This window comes from Poeciliopsis prolifica, unplaced genomic scaffold, assembly GCF_027474105.1.
Source record: "Poeciliopsis prolifica strain line A6 unplaced genomic scaffold, Auburn_PproV2 SCAFFOLD005, whole genome shotgun sequence".
Lineage (NCBI taxonomy): Eukaryota > Metazoa > Chordata > Actinopteri > Cyprinodontiformes > Poeciliidae > Poeciliopsis > Poeciliopsis prolifica.
The window spans coordinates 16,717,237-16,739,318 of NW_026562380.1; the positions used below are offsets into that span (position 1 = coordinate 16,717,237).

Sequence of the window (22,082 nt, forward strand, 5' to 3'; positions counted from 1 at the left end):
AATTTTTGTGTTCTTGAAAGAAACATCACAAGCAAGCCCTGAGCACAAAATGATAATACAAACTCAGAAACATTTGCAGATTGTGGGATGTTAAAGCTGCAGTATGTGCCGTTTATTAAAAAAAAACAAAACTGTCTTTATTTTTTACATGTTTGTTGAAACATCTCATATTGTGATATACAATATGAGACATAATCTGTGAAAATAAATAAATAATAAATTAAGGTCCTTCACCTCCTCCCTGAGCTACTATTTCTGTCTGAAAAACTGTAAATATCACCTGTGATCAATTTTAGAAATAATATTAAATGGCATTTATTAGGATTATTGGACGGTAGGTTAAATGTCAGATTAAAACACAGTTGCCAACCAAAGACAAACAAAAGATGATCATCACATGGCAATTTAGGCCGAAGAAAAACGGTCTAGTCCAAGCCTGCGGCGACTTGAGGGAAAAAAGACTCAACACCTGACTCGTAGTTACAAAAGAAAAAAAAGAAACAAAAACAAAAAAAAAACAACTGTGAAACTTTCTGATTTGCACCAAATCTTGATGACACAAATTGTCAAACATCCAACCAGAATTATCTGGGAAGCTTGTTGATGGGTCCTGTAGCCAGTGGGTTGTCGGTTCAAATCCCCCACTCTGTCTGCCTCAGTCACTGTCTCTTGTGACTTTGGTAAAGAAATTGGAAAAGAAATTTCACCTCGGTGCTTGTCGGAGCCCTCCGACCGAATGGCCTGCCGCAGGGCAGACACGGCTACCATGCGGCTCACCACCATCAGTGAATGAACGTGGGGATCAAAGCTCCTGCACCGTGAGGCGCTTTGGAGCTGATAAAGAGCTACAAAAACTACAGGCTCACAAAGCCCAACTCCACGCACCCGGCTTCATGTCACGAAGCACAGCCTCATGACATTTTCATGGCAAGCGCATTGGCAATGTGAAACCGAATCTCTCTCTCTCTCTCTCTCTCTTTCTGCAGTCAAATGCGACACACTCATCTGGAGCACGTGAATATAAAACCCACCACACACTCCCATCGAAAACCCAAAATGTGATATTTCAGAGACAGGATGCAGATATTTAGATGAAAGAGGCAGAAAAGGCGGAACGCGCAGTCGGTGTTTCCCCTGCGTAAGGCGTGGTGACATTTTAATGTTGTCAAAAGGTTGTTTTTTTTAAAATCCATAACAATTCTTCTTTAATCAGAAGACACAGTTTATTCATTATTTGGTTAATGTCTTTAGATATCAATATTAATAGAATAAATGGCTTTTTTTTTACGTGAATGTTCAAGGGGAGTTTTCTTTTAATTGGCATTTGTAAGAGAACAATTATATCAATTGTGAAATTGAACATCCCCTCTGTCATTCAGTTGTAATTGCTACTACATATCTGGCCAATTTATATTATTTGTTTACATTAATTAATTACAGCCGAAACAACCCCGTGGCTGAATGTGAAATCAATCTTCAGTGTATATTTCATTTAGGTCAGTAGTCATTTAGGCTCGACAAACTCAGAAAATATTTGAATACTTTCAACAAAATTCCAAAATTTGTGAGAAACTGCTCAAAATACAGCTGAGGATTAGAAGTAGAGGTTTGATGGACAGCTACAAAGACCCACCCCAATCTCTAAAACATCCTGGAGAGTTTTTCTCCAACACCTGTTGATTTTTTGTTATGCTACCATGAAACCTTCAGCTGAGATCAGTCCCAGCTCTCGTCTGCATTTCGGTCCAACTTTCCAAACACCACATCTAAACGACTTCGCCTCATCCCCAGTAACTCGCTTCCTACAAGCACGTGAACAATTGCAGTAAATCCAGTTTGCAACGGGGCTTGAGTGACAAAATGAGCAACTAATGGCACAATGGACAGATTAGACTTTTGAGAAACATTGAGACTGAGTGGTTTACCACATCAAAGTCATCTAAAGTAGCTAAAATCTGCAGCATGCAGCATCTAAACTGTCACAGCCTTTGACAGGGCCACATTTCAGACATTTTGGCAGAACACCTCCTGACCGTTTGACTTTCACTTAACAAATATTCACTGGTTTAATTAAGCAGAACGGTTTTCACTAACAACTCTCGACAAACCTAGCGGGGCCAGAAATTTTACGTCTGAGTTGCAGAAGACAGCAAGGCATGAGGCGACAGTCATCTTTCTATTTTTATTTTTTTTTTGTATACACACATGTAAACAGCATGTTCCACAATAATATATCTGTGTGTGAAGTTTCCACAGAGAGGAGTGGGCTGACTCAAAATGAGAGCTAAGGGCTTCCTCTACAAGCTGGTGAGAAACAAGATGAGTGGAAAACTGGTTTTACACATAAACGTAAACACACACACACACACACACACACACACACACACACGAACACAGCATTTTACAAACCTCTGCAGACAGATACTGACGAAAAAACAACGACAAAATACTCTATAAATAAAACATGCAGTGTGAAGGTGCAAAGTTGCTCCAAATACATACAGTGGACAGTATGTGACGGTATGTAACACCATCCATATACATATGGATGGTGTAACAAGTGGTATGCACATAAACACATACCTCTGTTTAAAAGGCCACCTATAACAGGAAGCAGACAAATAAAATCAGTTTGTGTCGACCATGAATAAATGTATCTTGGTTTAAATAACATAATAACTCCCACAAGAAGATTTCCTTCAAGGATGAAAGTATTTAACGACATGTTTCTGTTTAGAAGGATGTTTTTCTGGCCTTCGTCGAACAGGAAATTGACAGGAAACAAGGTGGAAAAAAAACCCCGAAAAAAAAAAACATGCAGCAAATGACCTGAGAGCCAGAACCAAACCAGGACAGAACCTGAGCCACCCAACGGCCTCTAATGATACATAAACCAATTCACTTAATTATTACAGTTATTTATCAACATAAATTTATGCCAGATTCAATTAAAGTCCAGCTCTCATACAGTCTGTTGAATTCCAGTTATTTCTGGTCAACTCACAGAAAGTCATGCTCAAATTTATATAAGTAGAATTAGATTCAATAAGTTACAGAAAGTCTCATCTCGGAAAAACTCAATGATCTTTGTGAGCTTCCCAAAAAACAAATGTGTGTAAACTCCTGAAATTAAAAGGCTTTCTGTATTCCCAGCTCAAATATTAAATGCAGATTTCTGTTTCCTTTGTTTTTTTGGTCAACAGCTGCGAAAATCCATTGATTTTATTCAGTGTATGCAAATTTGTGCTTTCAAAACTTACTGACACAATGTGCAGATAAAAACAACAAATCAAGCTCAGATTATTGTTTTCAGAGGACATCGGTGCGCATTTCGTTCGCCCAGAACGTCTGGTTTATTCAGACAGGTGTGAACGCGCAATCGAACTCTGATGCCGACCAAAAAAACCCATTAAAACAGTTTTTAGTCAGCCTGAAAACAACAGGTTTCGGTTCAGCTGAAGTGAACTCTGGTGTGGATGCAAGCGGACCAGAGACCACTCCAAAATCAGGAAGGACTGATTTTGCAGGGCATTTTGGGTAAATGCAACCAACACAAACGTGAGTGTAACACTATAGGCGGAAATGGTTTGTGTGTTATTTTTTTTTAAGACAAATGAGAAATCCCACAACCCACTAAAAATCTGACGCTACTCCATTTTTGCGAGGCGCTCGTGTCTTCCTTTGAGATTTTGGGTCGTTTCCTTCAGGAGATCTTGACGCAGCGCCATCACAGGCGGGCAGGAGCGAGGGATGGCAGACCAGAGCTCGTTGAAGAGCGCATCGGCTCTCGCATCGGCTCTCCATGCGTGTAAAGGAAAGAGGCTCATTTAAAAATCATAACCCGTTGTTGAATTTTGATTCAATGCTTTAGAGGTCACAACAAACCATAAGCATAACCTTCATATTATGTAAAGTGGAAATCAAAACTCTTGATGTGACTGAGAAGAAAAACAAAAGTGACAAAAGACAACAGACTACAAAACAGAGGGAAGTGCCACAACAAAGGACGACACCCTCAACTTTCCTCTGTTTCTTTTTTAAAACGTTTCTTTGACTGTGTTGTTCCTGCATGCTATGCGGTTTCTTTTTTTTTTTTTTTTTTTTAATTATTAAAGTTTTCATTATTTTTCAGAACACATGTACATAGCCCTTCCCAGTCCTCCCCATATCCCCCTACAGAAAAAAAAAGCAACCAGGTCCCCACATATCAAATCATTACAATTTTCACCAAAAAATGGCATATACAAACATCCTCGGTGTTAACATAATCAACCACATTAAACAGAAGTTTATAATAAGTAGTGTTGTCAAAACAGCAGTTCCTCAAAGGGGTTTACTCGTCCCGATATTGCAGGAAAGAAAATTATTCCAGGATTTCTTAAAGTTTTCTAAGTCATCATTTAGCTTAGCCAGCATTTGTTCATATGACACTATTCCCAACATCAATCCCAACCAACTTTTAATATTCGGGGCAGTTAATGATTTCCATAGTCTGAGGATTATAGTCTGAACAGGAACCAAATTTTTACTGTACCACGATATGTTAGGTATCACTGTTTGATCCCCCAGTAAGCATAGTCTTGGTGACATGAGTATCTCCACACCTATCCACTTCCCAATGTGTTGTAATACTGCTTGCCAGAATGGGGAAATACATTTACATTCCCATATCACGTGTACGAAAGTTCCTGCTTCCGTCCTGCATTTCCAGCACAAATTGTTGGCAAGTAGGCCAACAAGTAGGCCCATTCTATGGAGCCTGGACGGGGTGAAATAAAATCTATGCGGTTTCGATATTCAAACAGGGAACTCCTCTCGCACTTTGGCTGCTTGCAAAAAAATGTAAATAAACTTTTACTCATCCGGCTTATCTTAGTCCTCTTTATGATTATTTGTTCTCATCTTCCTTTCCCTGTTCCTGTCACTCTTTTCTTTTGTCTGTTTTCTTTCTTTCTTTGTTTATTGTTTTTTCTGTTGCTCTGTGCAAAAGTGCATGTGTCTGTGGGTGAGTGGGAGGACAATAAAGAGCAGAAAAGGTTACGTCTTGAAGGTGTGAAAGTTTGTGTTTGTTTTCTTTGGCTGCTGTTAAAAATGCAGGAAAAAAAAACACAGAAAAAAACCCAAAAAACAATTAAGTAAAAAACACAATCCTTAAAAAAAGCCCAAAACACTGGAGTGCTAAATGTGAACTAACAGGGAAGCAGTCGTGTTTAGACTATTCATGGGGCTTTATTTCTTAATGCATCCATGTGAATAATGCTCTCTGTACAATCTACAAAAAAGAACATTGAATGAAAAGGAATGTGCAGCTGCACACGGGCTTTTCTGGAAAATTTTTAATTGGGCAGCTGATGCATTTGTGATGGATGCATGTAGCTGCAAGCTACAGTAGTTTACAAAAGTTTTTGATACTTTTTCACGTCACAACCGCAAGCGTTGTGACGTGTCAACAATAAATAAATAAATAAACACTTTTGTGAGTCTTTGTCACCACACACAAAGTTGATCTCAGGATAATGTCTTGAGAGCATGCTCCAGTTTTTCCACTCCAGGTTATCGATCAGTTCTATTTAAGCGTGTTAGCGGCTAACAATGTCACAGTGTAGTTTTGTCAAGCCCTGGGAATCGCCACAGCAGATACGATCCATTTCAAGTGTCTGAGTGTCCATGGTCTAGCAGAAAAACAGTTTGGCGGCATAAAGCAAAAAATATCTTGAGTGGAACATTTTCATGGAGAAAACATGAATCAATCTGCTATCAGCGTGTCGCGTTAGTGTGGATTCAGCCGAGAGCAGAAGTTCAATGGCGTTTATTATGGCCTATTTAAAGTCATGCGAGGTTAGTGAGTGCATATGTGATGTATTATAGATGGATTCTCACAAATTATAGAATGTGACAAAATATGTTAATGACTGTGGACCAGACTGCCTCAAGATGTGAGAGGACAGATCAACTGAACTGAGCCAACAGCGCCCCTCGAAGGCAATTCAATGCATGGACGAGGCATTCACCAGTCGTTCACCATTCCGACTTCAATGCCATTTGACGCTGGTTTGAGAAAGTCACGGTCTTGTTGTTTTCTACAGGACATTTTAAAAATGGGAAACAGCAGCCATGTTTTGTACAAACCTTTGTCTGGAATCAGAAGAGCAACACCAAACAGGAACCAAATTTTTACTGGAGTTTAACACAAACATTGAAAATCAGAAAATAAAACTTAAAGGTTTTGATTCTCATAGGGTAGGAGTATAGGTGTTTTTTTTTTTTTGTTTTGTTTTTACTTTTGTGTGAAACCATCTAAATAATTATGGGAGCTGCAGTTACAGTTATGGACGTAGTTCTTGGCAGCCCTGCTAGAGTTGTGTACATGCTTTTAAATGAAGTAGTATAAACACACTCAGAACATTTTGGAAAAGTACAACCTTTAAACAAAGTGTCCTCTGCTCATCCTGCAGGCTGCCTATAGAGTTTACATCTGGGGTTTTTGCATGTCATGCTTTTCCTCATGTTTGTCTCTTTTTATTCCAACTCCGCCTAGTTTGCTGGCAAAAATTTGAAAGTTTTTTTGTCTCACATGAACAAAGCGCCCAGCTCCAGGTAAAGTCCCACTGGAGTTTAAAATTTTTACCCTTGTGATGGGGGGAGAGAAAAATACCAATTATGCGTTAAAGGATAGTACATTTAAAACCTGAGGCTATGCTCACATTAATTATACAAATAGTAATAATGCGCCAGTTTGACGCTATGAAACTTACCCAACATTGCGACTACAGTTAATGTTCTGCAACAAGTGGAAAACATAGGCAACACGTGTTTATTTGTCCTATCACAGAATTATAAAGATCAAATTGTGATGATCAAAATCATCATATGAAATAATAACTTTCATTTATGTTATTTTGTAAATTGTTAACACTAAAAAATATGATTTAACTTACAAAGACAAAATGATCGAACATGGTGATAACATAAATGGGTCCTGGAATGATATCAGAAGCATTACCATATTCCTTTTATCAATAATTTGGCAAAAAAAAACCTTCAAAGTTTCTTAATGTCAGGTTTAACACCTATTAAACTCAGATTAAACAAACACAGGAAAGACAAGAGAGTTAGATTCTTTCTTACTAGCGAGGAGAACAGACAGAGATGTGCTTCCAGTTACAATTTCCTACCGCTATGAAAACACATTCGTCTGCTCCTCTCTTTTTATTGTTGTCAGGATCCCTAATCACAAAGAACGCTGTAACTCTAAAGGGAGGGGAAAACACTTCATCACATAGCTACAGCGCCAATGACAATCACTAACTACAACACAAGGTATCTTGCACTTGATAGTCTCGTTCCAGACACATAGTTAAACAGAGCAAGTTGCACATCTTCACAGTCATAGTTTTATAGCAATCTGGTCGGTCAAAGAGGCCTTGCTTCCCGATGAGAGATAACCCTGCAGAAACCTGTTGTCACTGCTTTCCTTCAGTGAGGCCTTCTGAGAAAGGAATCAGAGTAAATCAACAATACAGAAACATTCTTAACTCTAAGATGAAATTAAACAATAAAAGCATATAAGAAAAGATACATTATAAAGAGGAATGAGAAGAACAAACATTTGATTAATAACATCACAGTTTATCCAACACTTAAAAATCAATAACTAAGCACTGAAACAAAACGACTGCAGCGTGGTTTATAGCGACGAGCGATAACAGATGAATAAGTTAAAACCTAAAAACAAACAGGAGGCAACATAAACAATGGGTGGGTGTGGAAGTGTCTACTTTTCACCTGTGCTTCCTCTGGAGCAGCTTGTGTCTTAAGCAATGTCTCTCTAGCCACAGAGTGTGTGTCTAAGTCATGTGGTGAAACACACACACACTCATAAACGCATACGTACGGCGACACCATGCACCTGGCTGCAGCTTGACAAAAGTTTATCAGAGAGTCAATCTTGTGGAAACCAACAACGCAGGTGTCATTTGTATGCATGTGTGTGTGGTGGGGGGGGGGTGTGGGGGGTGTGTGTGTGTGTGTGTGAGAGAGAGAGAGAGAGAGAGGGAGAGAGAGAGTCAAAAAGAGAGAGAGAGGCATCCTTTCCCGACTGACATCAGCATTGCTGTCGTGACATTCAGCAGCATTTGTGGTTGAATTACGTCTAAATGGCGGGTTTAAATCACAAGAAAGAAATTATTTAGATTTTATGGGACAGAATAAAAAAAAATCTGAAAAACGCAACTAGCATCAAAACAGGTCTTCCTGTGTTGTTATCAAACACACAATATATATATATATATATATATATATTTTTTTTCTTTTAATGGCAAATACATATAAAATAGCAAGTACCGCCAATGGATTCATCGCAGTGCTTTAGATTGTCTAAAGACATAAACATTCCTCCTCAAATTCACATTGGCTTTAAAAATGTCAACTTATAAAAAGCAAAGGAAAGTCAACACAGACACTGGAACGAGTGTGAGGTAACCACAACAGACTCGAATTCAACATCAACTTCTAGGAGTAGGAGTAAATCTTATAGAAGATAATTAATTATAGCTAATCAGCATTAAATCTTGGTGTGTGGTGTGTGTGTGTAGTTACATGGGGAAGTCCTTTACTTTTCTGTGTTTGGGGATGCCAGGTTCAGAGGAAACCCCTCCTCTGTCTGCCTCCCACGCATCCACCTACACAGTGGAAACTTCTCTTTGAAAAGGTGCACACACACACACACAGGCCACATAGTGTTTCATCAGAAGGCTACATCCCGTATTGAGGCAATTTACACACAAAACCTCTCGGATGTTTTGCGCTTATCAAATAACCAGCGGCATGATCCCCGCCGACACATTTCAGCCTAAGATTCTACCTAAAAAGAATAAACTCAGGCAAAACGTCTGGCTGCATGCACGTTTCACTTCTTTTAAAGTTGCCCCCTGACAAAACTGGTGCAATTACTTTCAGATTTTTAGCCGGTATGACTGTTCGCTTGAAACGACCTTATCAGATCTCTCACAATTACAGAAAACAACACCGAAAGCATCCTCAAACAGACCACAAAGAGAACATCTTGCCTTCTCCCCACTTGATGCTACGAAAGTCTTTCTCAGAGCATTAGTGATCTGCGATCTCCGTCTGCGCAGACTTTGTGAGAACGAGATATTTTAACTCCTCCTAGCTAATAATAACCCAGTCTCTTGTTTTCATTTAAACTTACAGACTTGGAAATCACATTTATGCAACACAAACAAACCCATTGCTCAGAGAAATGACCTCGTTGACAATTTCGCAATGGCGAATGGGAGTCAAGTGAGAATACCACTTATAACCATTTATGATGGACAACTTCAGAAATATGTACAGTGACACAGTACACACATCATATCCTACACACATCATTGAGGATGTGGAGGAAACACACAAGCAGCGCAGCAACACAGGGCTCCCTGTGCGGTGGCGGGTTCTCTCCGAAGACACGCACTCACAAACGCACAGCTTAGAGGCAACACAAAAGAAGAGAACATGGAGTCCTCGCTCCATATATGGCAGCATACATTGCAACCACCGTATAAAAAAGAAAGAAAACAAAAAAAAACCTGTGTGCGTGTGTGTGTTGGCCAAGTTCAAAGATTTCAGCGACGATCAAACCAGTCTTACTTCCGATTTGGAGATCACGCCATTCGCCTTTCTTACATAAAGATGTTTTTCAACAGACAACAAAGATGCACTTTTTTCCGAAGTACAACCACCTGAGTAGGTGTCAGTACTTTTAAGGTGACTTTGTAAGAAAGCTATTATTGTAAGACCCTGGCAAATTGCTCTGCAGCTTCAAAGACCAACACATTCTCTGCCTGAAAAGAAAGTTTTGCTCTTCTATTGTGGGAAGCAACTGCAAGAGCAGAATGTTGTTTCTGACTAGGTCGTGTCGTACTTCACAAGAACTCGAATCCAGAACACTTGGGAAATCCTCAGAGGTCCATCCCACTGCAGCGCTGGTGTGCAACACCAGTATAAGATGTCCTGCCCGTCCGATGTGTCAAGAACAAGCTGCGAGAAGTCCCAAACCGGGACTGCTACAACAGAGTTAGGTCGATTGTCCTGAGAGAAAGAACACATTTCCTTATTCTTGCAGGATGTGTATGGAATAGATGCATCCATGCTCTGAATCGAATGAATGACTCCTTAATCACATTTTTGCATCGTGAGAAACACTCCACTGTAATGGAAAAATTATGATGACACCACTTTGTGCATTTACAACACTACAGGTGCCACTCACATAGGTGTGCAATATTGCAAATTTGGGGTATTTATCCGATAAGTAAATACGGAGCTTGTATCGCCAATGCCAATACTGGTACTATTACTTTAAAAAATAAATCCCAATCACTGAATAATTCAGTGATTGGACTTCAGTTAGTCGATTATGGTTTCAATCAAATACAGGACAAAGATTTTAGACAAATGAAAGTGTTGTTTTTATTAACCACGATAGAAAACAATACTCACCTCGGTATTGATCAATATTTAGATCAATACACTCTGCCTTAGCCACTACATTAACTCTCTACATCTGCATCGTCCGAAACCGACAATATTTGGGGCCTTCCATAGCAACGCATAGAAGAGCTTTGCTTTGCTCTCCTATGCAAAGCTCCTATGCAAAGCATTGCTTTGCATAGGAGCACCTCCAAATATGCAACTTGTACGTGTTCTATGGTGTGAACGGCAAAAGACCCGAAAGTGTACCTCATGCACAGCAGAGGGTGCAATAACATCACCTAGATAGAGAGAGTGCTCAGTGTTAGCTGAAGTAAAGATGGATGCTAACAGTGCAGCACATCTTGCAATTTTGAAGTTGTTGTCCAGATTAAAAGTTAATCTTCGTTAATTGTCTGCCATGATTGCTGTTTTGCTTCCCGCACTGATACGTGCAAGTAAATGCTAGTAGGTCAACATGCTAGCTTCTCTAGTGGGAGGCTAGCATGTTGCTGACATTAGCACTAACATTAGCAGTGCAATGCGCATTTTAACTATTTTTTATATTTTATTTATCTATGTTTAGTATTCTGAATGCATAGATAAGTGCCATTCATACCCCACATCCCACTGACAGCTCTTAGGATAACATTAGTATTTTGGATCATTTTAGCTTATACACTTATGTTTGCATACTGAATGGATGCAGTTCACATTGGACAATATAACATTGATACTCCACATGCTGTTTCTTAGAACTGATGCTCATTTTTAGCATCAGAATGCTCTGTGTAGGGTTAGGGTTTCTTCAGTATCTCTTGTTTCATCAGTTCTCCCTTTTCCAACCACCTTGTGGTTGTTCTACTTTGTTTGGTCCCTTTCGGGAAGGGAAGTGCTTTGACAGAGCTGGCTTTCCCGATGAGCTTATCCAAGTGCCTCAGCTTCTCCAACTGCACAAGCTCACAGTTGACGGCTGCTACTGCCAGTAGTTCACAAACATGCATGCGCATGAACAGACCTCAAGACTGAAACCACCACACGGTGGAAGCTAATTTAAGATGCTCGTGTTTGAGATCTCTTTAATACGGGTGTGATTAAATGACCCGCAATCTGATATAACCAAAAAGTACATCTCGTATTCAAAGTCCAAGTCTTTCATGACTTGCTGAGGTAAAAGGATGTGAAAATTGTTTCAAGATGCTTTAAGGAAAGCGGTATACCAACTGCTGTGAGTCAAAAGTTTCAGTTAACAGTTTCACTCTAAACAAAAAAAGTTACGAAAACATGTTGCTTTTATTTTTGTAAAACTTTACAAAAATAAAAAGAGAGATGATGTGTCACATTCTGAAAATAATGAAATGGGCATTTTATGTATGATACATCGTCACATGTGGAGGTAAAACGTGCCAGTCAGTTTAGCATTTCTGAGTACAGTAGGTTTTCTCTATACATTCAAAAAACTGAAATGCTTGTTTTTCAAACTTGTGAAGAAACGACTCGACTACACTGACGACACACAGGTCATTTCTGTAGAGAGTTGGCTGAAATGAGGTTTTTATTCGAAATGTCAGAGTAACTAATACAACTACATGTCACGGATTCCAAATTTTACGGACAACCGTTGAAGAAGAAAAGGATTCCATCTCCTGCTTCTCTGCAGTGTTTGGTTTAACTCATGAAACAAATCTCAACGACATAGCAGCTGAGGTCGTAACGTGACAAAACGGGAAAAAGTTCAAGAGGTATTAGGGCTTCCGCAAAGGCACCGTGTGTGTTTCGTTTTGCAAGAAAACAGGCGCAGTCTCTGACTGATTTCTTTCCCTTCAGCGTCTTCCGTGACCTAGAGTCCTTTCGCACAGCGCCGTCAGACGCGTAGCTAAAGGCGCCGCCACGAGGACCAGAGAGGTGAGGAAGAAGGAAGCGCCGCTGATGAAGAAGGTTAATGTGTAGTTCCCAGTCTGATCTACAAACCAACCTGGAGAAGAAGGAAGAAAACGAGCCACATAACGATTGATATATTGTTACTAACACTCAAAGCTAAGATTAGCTGATGGATCAACAGACACAAATGTTTAATCTGCAAATATATGAAAACAATTATGTTTCTAATATACAAAGAGATGCATCTGCAATGATTAAGAGAAATTCATTCACCCTTACAAAACAGAGATTTACCAAGTAAACTTACTAATTTAAAGGGGCAGTATTATGTATTTTCCAGGCACATAGTGCCATTTTGTCACTTCAGTTGTTATAAAAATGCTATGTAATTTTATAAATGTACAAATATAACTTAAAAGAAATTTGGCTTCATATTTTAACACCTTGAAATTGGTTTTCCGTCTCTTTAAGAAACTCCTGCTCTTCTTGAAACTCCACCTTCAGGAAGTCATCACAACAAAGCTCCTCTTTTATCCCCTTAAAAATGTTTTCACCAGCGTTGAACTGAGGACTCGCTCACACAATGAACTCAGCAGACATGTAATTCCATCAGGCGTTTGCTAATTGCTGATGGCTAGTCTGAAGGAACTAAACGGGATAGTCACGGGGGAGGGCTGCTCGCTCTGGGAGGCAGAAGCTCAGAAGTTTGGAAACTGCAGTTCAGAGGAGGAGCTTCGTCTGAATGCGTGAAGGATGAGGGAGTATGTTTCGATGAGGGAATAAATGATGTGACGCTCAAAAACGTCAACTTTACATAAAACTACCCCTTTAGGAAATTCAGAATGAAAAAAAAAAACTTATGAGATACAATAATTATTGGATAACTCTTACCTCCTATAGGTGGGCTGACCAAGTATGGGATGGCATGCAGGAAGTACACCACACCCAAGGCCGAGGCAAGATGGGCGGAGCCCACAGTGTCAGAAGTCACGACTGGTATCAGCGCCACATATGCCCCGTCAAAGTATCCGTAGAGAACAGAAAACGGCACCAGGAGCGGGAAGGAATGGAGCAAAGGCAGGAACACGCAACAAAGACCCTCCATGCTTATGGCCACTACGTAGCTGAGCAGGCGATGCCTCTTCAGACACCTGGATGGGAGGAAGACGGTTACGACAGAGCTTTGATTTAATGATGAAAGTCTCCTTTTGTCACTCACGTCCTGTCTGTGATCCATCCAAATGTGATGTTGCCCACAATCCCACTGACACCGAATATTGACATGAGGAAGGCGGTGTGCTGGTGCTCCACCCCGACACTCAGAGCGTAAGGGACGAGGTAGACTACTGGGATGCTGCAGCCAAACGCCAGAAACACAAAGGAAACGGACAGGACCAAGAATCTGGGAATGCACAGGAAGCCAATCTCTTCCTTCGCTTTAAAAAAGAAAGACTGGCCTCTAGACAGCGGCTGTGAGGATACCAACGGCCCAGTAGGAATTGCTTCGTTGAATGTCATTTCACTAGATCTGGAGTTGTCTCTTTTATTATTAGCTTTCATCCAGGTGTTGCTTGACTTTGGCTTTTCATCTTTCCTCCTGCTGTCCGGAATCGTTGGACCTGATAAACCCGCCTCCTCCAGCTTGTTGCTTAACAGGAGGCAGTCTGCCATTTTCTTATCCTTCATCCTGGCATCCGTCGGCTTTGGCCTTGGTAATAGTGTGAAACTCTGCTGAAGCTTGTCTTTTTCAAGTCCGAAGTTCTTGTAGGTTCCATTGATGATGATGAGGCCCGGTTTGTTCTCCGAACCACAGATTTGTTGCTGCTTCGGGTCTTCTCGGCCCCAGTCGGTGCTCACTGGTTCAGCGAGTTCAGTTTGCAGCACCGCAGTCATGCAGGCTTTCTCCACGTTTGTCATGTTGTTCTCCCAAATCCTTCAGACAGAACAACACAAACCAAGAAATAAAAATGACTGGATACGATGCTCTGTAGAAGTATTAACAACGCTTAATTTTATTAAAATCTGGACTTGGACCCACAGCACAAAAAATGTATATTCGGTTCATCTGACCAAGCACTTTCATCCACCTGTTTACCACATCGCTTGTTGCTCCTAGAATTCCATATGTATTTGATAAGAATGATTTTTGGGCCACAAGATTTGGGGGACAGAACTCCATGCATCAGCAGCATCTCAAGTCCTCAAGCTGAGGACTTGAGATGCTGTAGGTCTGCAGGTAATTTAAATAAAAATCTGACAACTTCTGCACTTCAGTCAGTGACTCTCAGAGAAGAAAACCAAATTGAGGAAACATTTAAATATTCACCAGAGACAAAATTATGCATCTTCTTTAGTCCTACAACCTGAATCATGAGGGAATCTTGTGAGAAGAGCTAGAGAAGGGAGGATCCAGCTGTGGCGTAGGTGCTTTTGCAAAAACGAGAAACTCTTCACCTTTGGATTTTAGTTTTGCCACAGAATTACTGCAATCAAATAAATGACTTTTTCTTAATGTTTCATTGGGAGAGTTTTCTAAAACATTGAAATATTCATTCATTGTGAGACTTGTGACGCTCTCTAACCAGGGCTGGCATCCTTCCTGGAACCTAATTAATTTACTATCAATAGTGAGCATCTAGCTCCACCTGTTGACCAAAACAGGTGGAGCTAAAACATCAACTAAAACAAAACGTGTGTATAGGTTTACACCATGTTCCTAATTATTATGCAAATTGGATTTAAATGTCACGAAGATTACATTTTTTGTTGTGCTATTAAATTTGTAGACAGTATTACGTGTCACAGCTTTTTGAATCACTATAATTACTTTCAGAAAGCCGGTTGATTAGTTTGTCTGGTGAGCTCAATTAAAGGAAATTTGTGGAGGAGATTTGTGGCTCATTCAGAACAAAGATGGGTTTGTACAGACAAAGGCATAATGAGGAAGGTTTCTGTGAGACTAATTCATGGGATTAAGAGAGCAGCTGTTAAAATGCCCTTGCAAAGCAGCAAACAGTTATTTGAAGCTGCTGGTGGTCACCATCTGACCTCAACCCTATTGAGAACCTCTGGAGTTTCCTCAAGCAGATCTGAGGGTGGAACGCTGTTCAAATCAAAATCTGGGAAGGTTTTCTGACATCCTGCAAAGAAATGCCAGCAGAAACTTTCCACAAATTCACAAGTTCAATGGATGCAATAATTGTGCAGGTGATGTCAAACAAGGGATTCTATGTTAACATGTAACTCTGTCTCTTAAGATGTTTCTCTCGCCCAGAACTTTAGCTGGAGATGGGCACCAGCACCTCCCGACCCCAGTGGGGACAAGGGTGTAAAGAAATGGATGGATGGATGACCACTTAATGCTGAACATTCAAAGGATGATCGTTTGCAGTTCTTTATAATCCATAAAATGTTTAGAAAATCTGCTGTGCATAATCATTTGGAACAGTGGATTGTAAGTTTTTTATTTGTGGAAAAAATACTGTTCTCCTGGCGAGCTTTGTTACAGTAAAATTTGATTTATACTGTAACGGTTCATGACTTGAAAATTATACTGACCATCATTTCCACTGACCATTTAGGAAACTCTGAGAAAATATCACTTGCATAATAATTTGGAACATGGTGAAATGCCTGGTTGAACAATGTGTGCGCCCAGTTGATTTTATCGTAATTCATAGGTGGGCCCAGAATAAAATCTTTGGGAGCCACTGCAGTAAATAACGGCGGTGATGTTGCGAAGGGCTGACCTTTCAGCTGGGTTCTGCTCCAGCGGCCTCATCAGAGCGCCACAGACGCACAGGTTAGAAACAAATCCTCCCAGGACGAGCAGAGCTCCTCTCCAGGAATAATGCTCGATAAGCAGCTGGACTACCGGGGCCAGGAGAAAGGTCCCGATGCCGGTTCCTGGACGCAAGAGAGAAATTTAAAAGGAGGAATTATATGAGATCTCTAAAAATGAAAAGAAAACAGCGGAGAAAAAGGCACAAAATACAAAGAAAAAGAACAAAAAGAGGGAGACTTGGTCAGTGAGGTGAAGGAGGTCAGTACCAGATAGAGCAAGTCCATAAGCTAGTGCTTTCCTCTCATTGAAGTACTTTCCAACCATCGCTATAGTCGTTGTGTAGCTTAGGGCATAGCCAAGGCCTGTGGAGGATGAATAAAGAATTTGTAATGTCAGAGTTAATGTCAGGATGTGCACAATTCACAGCCAGTAACGCTGACAATGCTAATCACGCTAATGGCTAATATAAGATGTAAATGCTTACATTTGAACACAAACAATGCATCAAAAATGTTTGGATTCGTTTATTGACAATGAAAAAAAAAAAATTATTAAGTTTGACGTGATGGTTTTGGCACTGATGCAATAAAACACTTTGAGCCGTTTAAAATTTAAAATAAAGACTGAAAGAAATAAGCAAGGTTTATTTATGAGTGTAAAAAAGAGTGCCAGAAGTTCCTCCGCTTTCTCTAGTTGAGCTTTCGGCCTCTCTCTGTCATGAAACGCGGGCGATTTAGAAATGCTGGCAGTCTTTTGGAAAACTCAAAGAGTTAAGGTTAGGATCTACACAGCACAAACACAGCGAGTCACGCTAATCACGCTAATCACAGTCACTGGTAATACAAAGAGGCCAGACAGGTCAAAAAGTTGAACTTTTGTTTTGCTCTGCGTCAGCAACTCTCACTGCAGACTTTCACATCGTAAATGTCCACTCACAGCAGGAAGGTGAGGAAAAAGTAGTTTTAATGCTGCTCGTATTTTACAGTGCAGTTCTTAAAGAGAAATTAGAGCACGCTAAAAATAGCAGCTTCACAAAAGCGAGGGATTGATCCTGGCCATAAAACTCTGATTGTAGGTTGAATTGAATCAAATGATTATTTCCTCTAACAGTATTAAAAGCTTGCTTTAAGACATTTCAGGAAACCACTTATCCAAAATGAGTGCCTAATTTAGTCTGCGGTGCCCTATAATGGTGATAATAATAAAGGTGTTTCCGTGTCATCAATGATTGCGTTCGTACCTGTGAGGATTCCCAACGAAGCATAGAGGAATTCCAGACTGGAGGCGAAGGAGCTGAGGACCAGGCCGGCAGAGGACAGAAGTCCTCCAAGAAACACCGTGACTCTGCAGGACAATCGGTTCCCAAGGAAACTACCAAGAGGAGCTGAGAAAAACAGCTTACTTGCATTTTGCTCTTTCATTTATTCATTTATCCATGTTTGACTTTGTTACACTGCAACTACGAACTTCCACGTGCTTCATGCGCGCTCACTTTAATTTTATTTGACAGACCAATTTACAAAATAAAAACAGGAAGAGTTGGAGAGGTCTTAGCTCTTCCGCAAGACATTCATGTGAGTCCTATGAGTGCCTAAAAGCAGATGCATGTTTTACCACAGAGCATGGTGGTGCAGTCAATCATGCTGTGGATCCAAGCAGTGGTGGCGTAATCTCTCTCAAAGTACATCTGGAACTCCATGAAGAACATGGAAATGCATCTGTATGGAGGAGAAACGGTTTCAGTCCCGTCAGTTTTACCATGAACTGTAATGGATTTGGCCTAGACATTTAAAACTGTAAAATGTTGCAAATTTGTTGGACCCTCAATTTAGATTCACAGAGCATGCAGTCCATTTTTGTTTTTTGTTTTTTTGAGAAATAATTTGTATAAATGCAAGAGACAGTGAAGACGTGATCAGCTGGTAACTGGACAAAAGGTTAGGGTTAGGGTTAGGGTCAGGGATATTCAACTGTCAAGTCAAAATGCGTGTAAAATTTGACCCTGTAATCTGGACGTGAGTCCCAGACAGTGTTTTACAAAGTTACAAAGACTCAGGTCTAAAGAGTGAGGTCCATGTGTTTTCTGTAGACTCGGTTAAACACTCACACAGGGATGAAACTGACAAATCACCCATTTTAAAACAGATTTGTTGTTGCTGAAGAAGAGGAACTGACCTTCTAAACATGTGTATTTATTTGAAATAGTAAATGTGCTTATTTGAGTGCTTAGCAAAATTTTCTCTAGTTCAATATATTTTCATCCTGCACACGGCTTGAGAACATTTAAAATCGCTCCAAGTTATGAGAGGTGCTGTGCAGAGGCACCTGGAAAGAGTCGTGCTTTTGGCTTCTTTTAATAATCTACAGCGATAAAATAATGAGTCAAAAGATGTGAGTGGTTTTGAACGTGGTGAGAAAACGGGGCGGGATATTTCTTACATTACCTGGTCACTGCCCGAATGCAGATGGTGGCGAGGAAACAGCCGGCGACGACCATCCAGCCCCAGCCGCCCTCTGGCGGGTTTGTGGCCCTGGAGGCCCCCCTGCCTCCTCCACGCCTCTCCTCCCTCACAGCCGCCATCACTCCAGGGGGACTGACCGCCGCTGCTCTGCGGCCTACGGATGCGAGGCGCCTTTTACTGGCAGGACCTGCTGCTCTTGCTCAAAGGTCTTCATGCCTTCTCTCCCTCTCTCTCCAAACTCTTCTCACCTTTTCGACTTCCTGGGCCTCTTAACGAAAAAAGGAGCAGGAGAGGAACAGCAGACGGGAATATTATGTGAGCAGTGCACCATAGGACATGCAACAGCAGGACAGGTGGAACGGACATGACTGGCAGCAGAAGGATCTGGAACAGTGAAACCAACTGGAGTAAAGCTGCTGGGAGGTGATCAAGTGTGTTTTTACACAGCAATCCAAGGGATTCACCAAATCAAACACTAAAGACTAAAACTGAAATAAGAAACTCAGCCAATATATGAGGAACAAACCCGAGCAAGAACCAAAAGTCTTAAAAGTCGAGTGAACCGTCGATGGAGCGTCGCAAATAACAAAAATACTAAATATTACCGAACGGAATATAAAACACGACGACTCGCAGATCATGACAATCAACATTAAACTTGACCAAGTGCATCTCCGATTTTGCTGTGTTACTTGATCTTCATAATGCTGTCTGATTACTAATGTTCTTTACCCCAGTTATGTTTGCACTCTAAACAGAGTACATAAATGTGCACTTCCTTATCAAGCTGCATGAGCTCTGTAGACGACTGGTTCACAGAATCACATTCTGGTTTGCCAATGTAAAGGGCTTTGGGTAAACATGGCAGGTTTTAGGTTTTAGGAAAAGAATACCTCGGTTGTGACCACTGCCTGCTTTGGACCTTTGATTCTGTCATTTCCTTTTTTTAGTTTTTTATTCGTCTCTCATCCTAGCTTTGTTTCGTCCGTTAGTTCAGTCACGTCTTACTGAAGAGTGTTGGATTTGTTTGTCATTTCGTTTTTATTTCTGCTACGGCTTTGGTTTTCTTCTGGTGCCGTCGATGTTTTGTCCCGTCTGTTGTAATTGGTTCTTTTGTCTCTCCTTCCTTTGTACATTCACCTCCCTGCCTTGTTATTCACAACTGGTTTCTTCTACGACACCCCCTCCATATTTTGGAAGTTTGGCCTCTTCTCATTAGAAAATGTCTCCAGCGACTGCTCTGAGCTCGACGTTCACAACAATTTTATAAAACCGCATCTCTTCCCTGGTGTAGCCAAAGTGTTTTGGTTTTGCCGAATCCCTTAAATCCCAGTGAAACAGAGTAAATTTACACTGAATTCGATATTTCATCATCAAAACACAAGGACAGATATCTTTGTCATCTTTAAATGAAGGGTTTATTTATTGATTGATTTATTGCCTTTGAGTCAAAACTTCGTTGTACTGCAGATCACACACACAGGGAGCTCCTGCAACGGCGTGAACCCAAGCAGAGCAGATCATTGGTCATGCTGAAATGTTTATTTCCGTCCAAAGGTTTCTGTGTGCTTTCTTGTGCTTTGTCACTTATTTCCAGAAAGCTTATCGTGATGAGGAGATGGGCTGCGAGGTCAGTTTGGGTTGCATGTGTCCATTAACGTGACAGGCTTTCTCTTTCACCGAGGTGCACTGGCACCGAGCCAGTCCTTTATCATGCTCAGCTGTATTCCGTCTCAGGCTGTCGCCAACGAAAGCAACATGTGGCACTGCCTGGGAGAACTTCATTGTGTTTTTGGAGGCTGAAAAGTCATTTCAGTTAAATGTGGGATTATGTTGTCCTGTGGAATTGGCTCATATTTGCATCAAAACAAACAAAAGGAAAATAATTAAAAAAACAAAAACAAAAAAACAAACAGCAAAGGATTTCTTGTGCAGGTAAATGCTTTTAGCTGCAAAAAGAAAAATGTTTTGTTATATATATATATATATATATATATATATATATATATATATATATATATATATATATATATTTTTTTTTTTTATTTTTTATTTTTTTTTTACTGCAAGAACTGATCAAAGCTGGTGTATTAAATTAAGTGCATCCTTTACAAATTAAGCAACATTTTTAGCAAACTGCAAGATTTCACTAAGCATAGACTGTAGAAATAAGCAGATGGCCAGTGCAGCACAAAACACTGTCAATGACTAAAAAAAGTGAGAGCCTCGTACTTACATCAGTCGCCCTCTGCAGCTCTGAATTTCAGCCTCGGGATCTTCAGATGAGGTCGAACGGTGAAGGTGTTCCTGCTTTGGAAAGTCCTGACGGTGTTCAGCAGGACAAGCCAGCCTGCAAACTGAAGATATCAGAGGAGATCAGAGGAGGAGGAGCAAGAAGAGGATTCCTCCACACTGGTTTTCCCTGTTTGTTTTTTGTTCATTTCTGCACTTAGAACACTGCTGTAATGAAGCCAAGATAGGTTCAAAAAAAAAAAAAAAAAAGTCAAACTGAATTTGTGCCAAGCGCAGAGGACATCGGCAAGAATAATGCCAAGATCACCGTTGGATCAGAAATGTAATAAAAGTTGCAAAGCGACCCCCGTCTAACCCTCTTGTTGAATTTGAATAGTAATTTGAAAGTTTATCGCCGCCACAAACTGGAGAAGGGAAAGAGGCGTGTTGAACAATTTGCCTTCCTGTGAGCTGCAGACACCTGCAAACTAGAACAGGGTGTTTCCAAACCTCATGTAACAACATGTCATCAGAAACGAGGGAGAGACTCAACAAAAACACCAGGCGATCCACAGACTCATCATAGTGGATATTTTAAAATAAGATACGAAGATAAGATTTTATTGATCCCCATAAAGAGGGACAAGTTGTGTTTGTCCCAGCACAGCACACAATAGACATTAGAATAAATAAATAAATAAATAAAGGAATAATAAGAATAAACGCACAAGAATAATACATAACAATGAGCAGCGGTAGTCTTAAGGACACACACGTTTGTATTAGAAAGTCTGAAAGAAAAAACAAAAAGGAAAAAGCAAAAAATCTTTAAGCTCTGCAGGTTCAAATCTTTGACTTACAGATGTGACATAAAATTAAAAAACGGTACAGAGCAGATTTAAATCCAAGCACAATTTCTGGCCTCCAGTGTCAATCGGCTTCTGAATGATCGGGTAAAACAGATCAGTGAATTCTCAGAGCGGAAGCTGCAGTGAAGACGTTTTCATTCCCAATTTTAAGTTACAGCGGAAACAAAATTTGCTTAGTTCACCTGGGGAGGGGGGATCTACGTGGTTTACACTGAACAGGCAAGTGCTTAGAAGAACAGAGAGAAGACATGCAGGATCATGTCGACGTTACATAATTGATAATTGGTCATTGAGTGTTACATCCAGTGGTGGATCATTCAACCCCCCAAATGACCAAATTACATAATAGTCCATGTTTGGAAAATAATACCTGAATCATTT

The 22,082-nt window shown here is 40.4% G+C and overlaps 1 protein-coding gene across 2 annotated transcripts; it reads right to left on the bottom strand.

Annotated features, from left to right (window-relative positions):
- Positions 1-12,010: 12,010 nt before the first annotated feature.
- On the bottom strand, positions 12,011-21,258 carry LOC129359983 (monocarboxylate transporter 12-B-like). 2 transcript variants are annotated; one of them, XM_055030006.1, is made up of 9 exons: positions 20,837-21,258; positions 18,583-18,860; positions 17,753-17,856; positions 17,379-17,522; positions 16,405-16,500; positions 16,104-16,260; positions 13,574-14,287; positions 13,246-13,505; positions 12,011-12,448 (listed from the first exon to the last, which is right to left on the bottom strand). In XM_055030006.1, the coding sequence occupies exons 2-9, from the start codon at positions 18,717-18,719 to the stop codon at positions 12,297-12,299; spliced, it is 1,764 nt and encodes a 587-aa protein (XP_054885981.1). In that variant the 5' UTR covers positions 18,720-18,860; positions 20,837-21,258; the 3' UTR covers positions 12,011-12,296. The 2 variants fall into 2 exon arrangements, with proteins under 2 accessions (XP_054885981.1, XP_054885980.1); XM_055030005.1 differs by having other exon boundaries at positions 18,583-18,868.
- Positions 21,259-22,082: the final 824 nt, after the last annotated feature.